The 9,658-nt window shown below is 62.3% G+C and overlaps 2 protein-coding genes across 8 annotated transcripts; both read right to left on the bottom strand.

Annotated features, from left to right (window-relative positions):
• Positions 1-142: 142 nt before the first annotated feature.
• On the bottom strand, positions 143-8,900 carry Nat14 (N-acetyltransferase 14 (putative)). 4 transcript variants are annotated; one of them, XM_013147720.3, is made up of 3 exons: positions 8,769-8,900; positions 1,504-1,620; positions 143-1,068 (listed from the first exon to the last, which is right to left on the bottom strand). In XM_013147720.3, the coding sequence occupies exons 2-3, from the start codon at positions 1,573-1,575 to the stop codon at positions 520-522; spliced, it is 621 nt and encodes a 206-aa protein (XP_013003174.1). In that variant the 5' UTR covers positions 1,576-1,620; positions 8,769-8,900; the 3' UTR covers positions 143-519. The 4 variants fall into 4 exon arrangements, with proteins under 4 accessions (XP_013003174.1, XP_013003175.1, XP_005001759.1 ...); XM_013147721.2 differs by lacking the exon at positions 8,769-8,900 and adding an exon at positions 2,206-2,516; XM_005001702.4 differs by lacking the exon at positions 8,769-8,900 and adding an exon at positions 1,917-2,144.
• On the bottom strand, positions 2,680-9,341 carry Znf628 (zinc finger protein 628). 4 transcript variants are annotated; one of them, XM_003465487.5, is made up of 2 exons: positions 9,025-9,341; positions 2,680-5,904 (listed from the first exon to the last, which is right to left on the bottom strand). In XM_003465487.5, the coding sequence occupies exon 2, from the start codon at positions 5,897-5,899 to the stop codon at positions 2,777-2,779; it is 3,123 nt and encodes a 1,040-aa protein (XP_003465535.1). In that variant the 5' UTR covers positions 5,900-5,904; positions 9,025-9,341; the 3' UTR covers positions 2,680-2,776. The 4 variants fall into 4 exon arrangements, with proteins under 4 accessions (XP_003465535.1, XP_023418894.1, XP_013003170.1 ...); XM_023563126.2 differs by lacking the exon at positions 9,025-9,341 and adding an exon at positions 8,769-8,905 and having other exon boundaries at positions 2,680-6,299; XM_013147716.3 differs by lacking the exon at positions 9,025-9,341 and adding an exon at positions 8,769-8,900.
• Positions 9,342-9,658: the final 317 nt, after the last annotated feature.

Raw genomic sequence — 9,658 nt, 5'->3', positions numbered from 1 at the left:
GCTCTTGAGTGCCTGCCTCCCCTCTCCCGCCTGCTGCAGCACCCCCACCGCCCCTGCAATTAATGTCAAAGGGGGAGGAGAAGCCAGACAGAAGGGCGGAGGAGGTCGGAGTCGCACTGGAAAAGGCATCAGAGAGGAGACACCGCGGTTCCAGGCTTTATTTAACAAATGGGTGTAAAAAAACAGATGGGACTGCAGTCCTGTACCCACCAGCCCCGCCTGGCTCCCATGGAGTCTGGCCCCTTGGGCCCCTCGCTCCGAGCAAGTATGTCCCTCGAGGGCCCTGTGGGTCCAGGCCAGGCAGACCAGGGAGTCCTCCCCGTGTACACGGAATGACAGGAAGCAGGGCTCGAGAGGGCCCTCAGCTCAGAGGCTGCACGCAGGCTGGGTCTTGGCATTCTCAGACCTCTCTGTGCCCTGAGCCCGCTGCAGCAGTGCTGGACACACAGCAGACACCACTCCCTTGCTTCCTGGGTCATCGCTCGATGCTGCCTCCCTCCTACTCTCAGCCTCCCTGGGTCACAGGTCTTTGCTGAACTCCCTCACCAGGGTGTAGCCCATGCAGCCCCAGCCGCCCTCAGCCTGGTAGCCACAGCCCTCCAGCAGCCCAACGGCCCCCCAAGCAGCCACGGCCACTGGGACCACGAGCCGGGCCCGGGGCTCCCCTGTGCCGCCTGCCCAGGCTCTGGCCCGGGCCTCAGCAAAAGCCAGCAGCCTCCTACCCACACCCCGGCGGCGGTGCCAGCGAGAGACAGAGAGGCGGGTGACCCGGGCTCCATCCCCTGAGTTAGCGCCAGGGGCCAAGGCAAGGACCCCACACACGTCCCCAGAGCCCCGCACAGCCACCCAGGGGCCCCCCAGGCCGGCGGGCGGAGGCAGAGAGCCCCAGCGGGCTCGCAGGCCCAACTTCACCGCAGCCACCGCCAGGAACACGGGTAGCAGGAGGGCCAGGGCAAAGGAGGCCAGGACGAAGCGCAGGCCACTGCTTGCCGCTGCCAGGAGCAGCAGGGCTGGGGGTCGAGTGAGAGCATGGAGAGCCACGCGGTTTTCTGTGTCCTTCACGCCAGCCTGTGGGCAGGGGGCGTGGGGTCACCGTCCAGCTGGCCAGAGCCCCAGGGAGAGGGGCAGAGGCAGGCAGGGGGGGCGCACACGGGGGTTGAGTAGGCGGCAGGGGTGTGGCCCAGAGAGGAGAAAGTCAGGAGCTGTGGGGGCGCCCGCGGTGAGGAGCAAGGGGAAGAACCGGGACGCCATAGGCCGGGCTCAGGAGGGGCGGGAGGCAGGGCAGCTCTTCAGCTGTCTGCGGGGTAAACTGAGAGGGCACTGATGCTGTGACCGCGGGGCAGCGGCGCGCACCCCTCCATCTGTTAAGGGCCAGTGGGCTGGGGTGCAGGCAGGTAAGGCGCCCCGGAGGGAAAGACCCTTGGAGGTGCCCTCCAGGGGTCTCAGCTGACTTGGGGCGTGGCTGAGACCGCTTGCAGCGCCCCACTGCATCCCAACGCTCACCTTCAGCATCTCCAGCACCAGGGGCTTCTCATCTTCCCTCATCTCCCGCACGGACAGGTGGCTGGGGGCCATAGCAGCCCCCAGGCCGCCGCCCACCCCCCAGGGAGCTGGCTGCACCTGGGGAAAACACGCAGGTCAGTGTCAGGTGGACACTTTTATTCCAGAGGTCCTCAAAGGATTTTCCAGTCACGACACCTTGGCCAGTAGTGAGATGACCCCCACCCCATATCCAGCGCTCTTCCCAGCCTCTCCCATCCTCTTTCCCTGCGACCTCCGACCTCCCCGAAATGCCACGGACTTGACACCTCGCTGCACTGCCCCAGCGCCAGGGCTGCCTGGACGCACCACCCCTCCGCACACACTCCTCGCCCTGCCGCAGCCCCCCACTGCCCGCGCTCGCCCCCCAGCCCCACCACGCAGAGGCGGAGCCTGCGGGCACCTCCAAGGGTCGCTTCGATTCTTTGACCAGGTGTGGGGGACACAGGGTCCAGAGGGGGTCGCTGGCGGAAGTGACGTGAAGACTGGCGCGCAAAGGCGGGGCTGAGCCAGTTCTCGGCCTTAGCAACTGTTGCCAAGTTTCCCCAGCCGGGAGCCAGCCGCAAGAGACCCACGCAGGGCTCAGTGGGAAAACCTCTCAGGCCCCTGGAGGAGGCGTAATGGGGAAAGGTGGCTGCCCGGGACTCTGGGCGGAGCAGTACTCACCCGGCCCGTGAAGATCCCTTCCCAGCAGAGGTGGTGGCAAAGTGAGGGCCGAGTTTCCTTGGCGCCTGGACCTGTTCGGAGGGTCCAGGCAGCAGGCTCGCCGGGCAGCCCCAGGGACCTCCACCCGACTCCGCTGCGCCGGGGCCGGGTGTCCTTCTCCACCCCACTCCACTAAGATAAGAATCTCTCCCTACCAGTTTTCCAGACTAAGGCAGGGACGTAATAATTTAGCGCGACCAAATGCCAGAACCCGGACTGCGATTCCAGTGCCTTCCCGCCATAGTGACCACGGCATCACACGCCCATCTCTTTAAAAAAGACAGGGCTGCTGTCCTATAGAAACAACTGACCCAAGATTCCAAATACAAGCAAGTCACCTGCGAGTCAGAAAGCAAGACTAGACTCCAATCGCCCAGGTGGGGCCATCCCATCACTGTCTCCTTCCCCCTCCCCTCCAAAAAAAACAAAGCAAAAGAGGCGTCCGAGTCTTTATTAGCAGTTTCCTTTCTGCTGGGCAGACCCCAGCCCGACCAAAGCAGTGAGTTGGAGCCTTGGGGTTGGGCGGCTCTCCTCAAAACGTGTGCACCAGCTGGACAGCAGGCAGCGTCTGCACGATCTGGATGGAAGGCAGGGCCTGCGGACCCATGACCCCCGGCCCGGCCCCTGCGGGAAGCACTTGTACCACCTGTGAGGCAGGGGCTGTGGGAACCGCTGCCGGGACGGAGACTGGACAAGGAACTGCGGGGGCCAGGAGCTGAAGTGTGGCGGTGCCTCCCCCCACACCACTGCTGTCTAGCAGCTCGGCAGCAGGGGCACTTCGGATGATGAGCAGCTTCTGTCCAGGGGGAGCCGAGGCAGGTGGCTCCGTCAGCCCTGAGGCAAGAGTTTCTACCTCCTGCACACACAGCCGAGTCTGCTCCCCATCAGCCCCGCTCAGCACCAGCACACTCTGCAACCCCTCCTCTGTCTGCAGCGTCTCAAAGACCACATCCTGCACCATGCCCGCACTGGCCTCGACATCCCCAGGCTCTACAGCCCCTGGGGCTGCAAGCAGCTCCTCTGCTGCCTCACTCTGTACTACCAACAGGTTGGAGGCCTCAGTGGTTACTGCTCCTCCACTGGAGTTGGGCAGCTGGCCTGCCAAGGACTGGAGCTGGACTGTGGTCACTTCCTGGGCTGGCTGGAGCTGGACTGTGGTCACTTCCTGTGCAGGCTGAAGCTGGACTGTGGTCATTTCCTGGGCCGGCTGGAGCTGGACTCCACTAACTTCCTGAGTCCCTATATCTCCACTCCCTACATTCTGCAGGACAATGAGGCTCTGCCCTACCCCACTGGCCCCCACACCACCCCCTCCCTGCACCCCTAGGCCCCCAGGTCCTGGCAGCCAAACTACTCCAGTGCCCTGACCAGCTTTTCCTACAACCCGAGAGCTCTGCTGGGTTTGGCCAGCCCCTGCACCCGGGGAGGGCAGCAGGATGAGCTTAGGGGGTACAGGTGGTGGTGGAGGGGGCGGTGGTTGGACACTGCTGGGGATCAGCTGAAGGCCCTGGGCTGTCTGCACCAAGAGAAAGGTCTGGGAGTTGGGTGCCGCTGGGCCTGGTGGCTGGGCCTGAGCTGTGCCGCCTGCCACCTCCAGGGAAAGTGTGGCCTGGAGGTGGGGCAGCACGTGGACATCCTGGGTGGCCAGCGGAGCAGGAGCAGCAGCCAGTAAGGCTGGGGTATGGGCGCTGGTGGCGGGGACCACAGCGGCAGCCTGGGAAGGAGCATGCGTCCTCATGTGCCGCTGCAAGTAGGCAGCCATGACGAAGCCACGGCCGCACATGGGGCAGGCGAAGGGGCGCTCGGCGGAGTGCGTGCGCTGGTGCAGCAGCAGGTTGGATGAGTGCGTGAAGGTCTTGGGGCAGAGCGGGCAGCGAAAGGGGCGCTCACCCGTGTGCACGCGCTGGTGCTGCCGCAGGTTAGAGGTCTGTGCAAAGCTCTTGCCACACACGCTACACGCGTGAGGCCGCTCGCCCGTGTGCACGTGGCGGTGGCGCCGTAGGCACGAGGTGTTGCGGAAGGCCTTGCCACACTCGCCACACTGGTAGGGCCGCTCGCCCGAGTGCAACCGCAGGTGGTACTGGTAGTGCGACGACCACTTGAAAGTGAGACCGCACTGGCCGCAGGTGAAGGCGCGCAGGCCTGTGTGCACACGCTGATGGATGGCCAGGAGCGAGGAGCGCTTGAAGGCCTTGCCACACTCACCACACTGGTAGGGCCGCTCGCCCGTGTGGTCCCGCAGGTGGTAGCGAAGCCCCGATGATCCCTTGAAGGCCTTGCCACACTCGGCGCACTTGTAGGGCCGCTCTGCCGAGGCCGGGGCAGGCAGCAGCGGGGCAGGTGCAGCCGGTGCCAGGGGCTCCTGAGGACAGGTGACCTCAGCCGCCTCGGCCTGCGGGGGCGGGCGCCCGGCCGCTGCCTCCTCCACGTGGCTCTGCTGGTGCGCCAGGAGGCTGGCCAGCTGCGGGAAGGCGCCGTCGCAGCTGCCACAGCGGAAGGCCTGGCCCCCGGCCACCCTGTGGCTGTGCTGGTGGCGGGAGAGGCCGGTCAAAGTGCGGAAGGTCTTCCCGCACGGAAGGCAGCTGAAGACTGGGCCTGAAGCCGCAACGGCGGGAGGGGGCTGAGGCAGGGGCAAAGGCAGTGGGGACAGCGATGCTGGCGGCTCAGGTGGGGCGGGCTCCGCAGCTGGGGCGGCCAGGGGCGGGGCAGCAGGCCCGGGGCATGGCTGATGCTCCAGGAGCAGCTCCTCGCTGCCGAAACCCTGCTCGCAGCCTTCGCAGCGCAGCACCAGCTCCACAGTTGTCTCTGCTGCAGCCAGAAAGAGCTCAGGCACCACAGGGGGCAGTGGGGGAGGAGGGACAGGGGGCGCCGGTGGGCTGCGGGGCGGCAGGGGCCGCTGCAGATAGCTGTCAGTCTCGAGACCTGGGCCCACTCCGAAGGACTCTTGGGGCACAGGCGGGGCCGTGGCGCAGCCAGGCACTGCGGGGCCATGTGTGCGCTGGTGCAGCAGGAGGTTGGACGAGTGCGTGAAGGTCTTGGGGCAGAGCGGGCAGCGGAAGGGGCGCTCGCCCGTGTGCACGCGCTGGTGCTGCCGCAGGTTGGTGCTCTGTGTGAAGCTCTTGCCACACACGCCACATGCATAGGGCCGCTCACCCGTGTGCACATGGCGGTGGCGCCGCAGGCTGGAGGAGTTCTTGAAGGCCTTGGGGCAGTCTGGGCACGGGTAAGGCCGCTCGCCTGTGTGCTGCCGAAGGTGGTACTGGTAGTGCGAGGACCACTTGAAGGCCAGGCCACACTGGCCGCAGGTGAAGGCGCGCAGGCCTGTGTGCACGCTGCGGTGGATCTGCAGCAGTGACGAGCGCTTGAAGGCCTTGGGACAGTCTGGGCACTGGTAGGGCCGCTCGCCCGTGTGGCCGCGCTGGTGGTAGAGCAGTGCTGAGGAGCCCTTAAAGGCCTTCGGGCAGTCTGGGCACTTGTAGGGCCGCTCTCCGGTGTGTGTGCGCTGGTGATGCAGGAGCCTGGATGACCACCTGAAGGACTTCCCACATTCCCCACACTCGTACTGGGCAGCTGGCGTGGGAGCTGCCGGGGCCAGCTTCTCCCCGGGCCCCTCGGCGGTAGAGGCGGGCGCCATGTCTGCCTGCGAGCCAACCATCACACCTGGGGGCAGGACCTTGGGTCAGGGTGGGCAGCTGGGCTGGAGGGACACTTTGACCGCAGGGTACCTGCCTTTGAGGTCGGGGAGGAGGAGAGTGGCCCAGAGGAGACCTTCAGGGCTTTCACAGAAACTGCCCAGCAAAAAGGACCTGCTGCTCAGTCCCTGGGCACCCAGGCTGTTCCATGCCCCCAGACCCCATGAGAAGGCCAGGGTGACCTCTAAGAGGACTGAGCTCTCTTAAAGCTCCTGACTTTCTTCCTCATCCCCCATCGTGGCAGGCATGGCATGGCACATCTGTAATTCTGCACTCGGGAGGCTGAAGCAGGAGGATCTTGAGTTCAAGGCCAGCCTGGGCTATTAGGGAGTTCAAGGCCACCCTGGACTACACAGTGAGACCCTGTCTCAAAAAACCAGAAAACATTTTTGAATAGTTTTGAAAAGACCTTATCCCCAACCCCACCTCACCACTTATTTCCCATCACACCCTAAAGCAGTAGTAGTGACCCCATGGCACCCATGCCAGTCACTGAGAAGGTAAAAGCAATCAGAAATGTTGGCACATTCCTGTAATGCCAGGGTCTCTCAGCTGGCATAACCCCCACCCCAGGGGTAGCAGGTGATGCCTAGAAAAGCGGAGGCTCCTGGTACCTGGTGAGTGTCTCCACGTTGGGCAGTGCCCAGCACAGTCCTCCACAGGAGAACCCAGTCCGAAGTGGATGGAAAGCTGCACCCCCTTCCCAGGGGCCTGCCCCGTGCCTCTGGACCCCCTCCAGGACTTCGAGCTTCCCAGGATCTCCCTGGGGTCCCCTAGCACACCCACATCTTCTCAGAGGAACTGCTGGGAGTGACCCCCGCCTGTGATCCTAGTTACTCCGAGGCTGAGGGAGGAGGAGAGAATGTATGCCTAGCCTGGGCAATTCAGTAAGACCTCATCTGAAAATAAAAAGGTCTGAGGATGTAGCTCAGCAGCACAGAGCTTCCCACAGTGCACCTGTCCCTGAATTCAGCCCCCAGCAATCAAAACAACTATACTCTGTGTCCCCATGCGGCCAGGATTTTCCTGCTCTCTATCCCTTTGGGACAAAGTGGCTCCCTGCTGCCACAGCCCAGCATCCACAATGGCACCCACTCCAACAGTAATGTGGCCAAAAGCTAGGTGCAGTTTTCTGATTCTGTCTCCCTATCAAAAATTTAAAACCCAAAGGCTGAGGCAGGGGAATCCTCTGCAAGTCTAAGTCCAGCCTGAACTGCATAGTGAGGCCCTGTCTCAAAAAGACAAAATTGTAACTCTACTCAACTGGTCTTCTTTGAAAACAGGAAGTAGGATTCTTCCCTCAGGCACCATGTCTGCCTGCCTCCTTCCCAAAGGCCCTGCCCACTTCGCTACCTCTTCACTCTGTATGATCAAACGCCAAAGGGGGGGTGGGGGTGAGGCAGGTGTTTAGCTCAGCCGCGTAAGGGCCTGTTGGGCCTGTCCCACAAGCCCAAGGTTGCAAGTTCAATCTCCGGTACAAAAAAAAGGAACAAAAACAAAACTATATATATATATAAAATCAGGCGTGCCAGGACAGCCCCAGTTTTGCTCAGACTGCAGTCACAAGCCGGGCATTTCTCCTAAGGCTGAAGGCCCTGCTACCTCTGCCCTGGGCAGCTGCAGTGTCTCCCCAGCAGATCGCCATGTGTCCACTGTGTCTGTTCTCAGGATGGACAAGGGGGCCGTCAGGAAAGACCAGAAGCCATGTCATTCTTCGGCTGCAAAGCATCCCGCAGATCCGGTTCTGGGCAGAGCCTGTGGTTTCCTGAGGCCTACAGCTCATCCCTTCCCATCCTGGCCAACTGCCTCCAAGCCCAGCAGGACAGACTGTGTCCCTCTCTCCACATCCTCAGCTCCCCAATCTTCCCTGCGAACTATTCAGCGAGCCCTCCTCCTCCTGCGCGCCACCTGACTCTGCAGGCCTTCCAGCTCTCCATCCTCTCCCCGACTCCATTCTGCAAAGTGCTCATCACTGCCTAAGCACCATACAGCGAGGAGCCAACCCTTCCTTGTCAGAGGGGTTCCCCCCTCTTCCCACGTTGAGCAGTGGCCCTCAACTCCACCCACACCCCTGAAGCGTGGCAGCAGCAGACTGAGCCCTGGCTAGGAATCCCTGTGTTCACTCCAGCACTGTTGCCCTTGGGGAACATCATCGCCCCCAGGGACAAGGCTACCATCCAACACTCCTACTCTGTTTGACGCTGCCTCCCCAGGCAGGGTAGTCAGCGCCACGCAACGGGCTTCCGGTCTGTCCACTGTGTTATGTTGGCCCCTACATAGCCTAGGGCGCTGTTGACACAGCCGGCCCTAAGGATTTTTCCTTTCAAAGATGTGCTTTCCTCGCAAGTGTGAGCAGCTCCTCGTAATGGATCTGCACTGCCTCTAAGAAGCGGTCATCGCCTTTGCACGAGATGTACGCGCTCCTGCGTGGCAAGGGCCCATCCCAGGCCTAGGAGCAGACCGCACTCTGTTTAAAAGGATGCGCCGGCCGCACACCCATCTCCACCTTTGTTCAGACAAACCAGGGGTCGCATCGCAGCCGCTAAGAGTCTGAAGTTTCCCCTTGGATGTCTGGGAAACTGTCACTGGCTTCCAAGGAAATAACCCCGGAGGAGGAGGAAAAGAGGGAAGCTTTGTAAAATGTGCACCCTGCCACGCCCTCTAAACGCAGGCCCTTGCCCTTTAAGAGGGCGGAGCCGGGGCGGCGTGCAGAAATCGGAGAAACAGCTACCTCCCCTTTAAGGCGCCCCTTCCGGTTTCAAGCTCACCGTTTCCCAAAATGCTCCGCCCCCCGGCCCGGCCCCTCCCCCCGCGCGCCCTCCGGTTTCTCACCTGCGGCCCCGGTCGGGGGAACCTGAGGAAGCCCCCGGGCTTCGCCGCGGGGACCGACGGGAAGGTGGGCTGGCAAGCAGCGGCGGCAGCGAGGGCCGGGGAGGGGCGGGGGCTCGCGCCCTCCCGGCGGCCCCGGCGCGAGGCACCCAACCTTTATCGGCGGCCGCTTGCGCACACAACCCCGACGTCGCCTCGCGTCATGACGCACCCACGCGCGGCCCCGCCCCGCCCACTGGCCTGCGGCCTGGAGCTTTACCTGCGTTGGATTTCGTGTAGGGGAAGTAGGGCGCCCCTGGCTTCTTCTCCCGCCTGTAGTGCACCGGGTTCCACAGGCGCTAAGGAGAGAGCCCCGCCCACGCAGGTGGGGTTCTCAGTGACGCCCAGTCTGGCTTCCAACCATCCTCCTGCCACGACCTCTTTGCAATTTTAACGTTGTACTTTGTCTTTTTGAGACAAGGTCTCGCTATGCAGTTCAGGAGCGGCTCGTTTTATAGCCCAGGCTGGTCTCGAACTCACAATAATCCTTCTGCCTCAGCCTCCCCAGTGCTGGGGTCATAGGCGTGCACCACCACACCTAGCTAAAATTTGTACTTTTAAAACAACTGAAAAAAACGAAAAAAAAAAAAAGACAACTGTAGCTTCAGTACACAATGGTTTCTGAATGCGTTCTCGTTTCCCTTCCAGCCAACTCCAAAGTTCTTAAGAGTCTGAAAAGATACAGTTAAAGAAAAATACAGTACTACAGTACGCATAAGTGGGCCTGCCTTTCTCCTGTAATTTGGGCCGAGCATATGCTTACCTTCCAGCACTGTAGATGCAGAAATTCCACCTGCAAGAAATGGCACTCGACTGGATACCCTCTCTCTCAACTTTAAACTCTTGTGAATGTC

The sequence above is a fragment of the Cavia porcellus genome, unplaced genomic scaffold (genome assembly GCF_034190915.1).
Source record: "Cavia porcellus strain 051 isolate PalLab524CR breed Dunkin Hartley unplaced genomic scaffold, mCavPor4.1 scaffold_7, whole genome shotgun sequence".
NCBI classification, from domain to species: domain Eukaryota; kingdom Metazoa; phylum Chordata; class Mammalia; order Rodentia; family Caviidae; genus Cavia; species Cavia porcellus.
The sequence above is the reverse complement of the archived record's forward strand: the minus strand, read 5'-3'. Positions and strand labels throughout refer to the sequence as shown.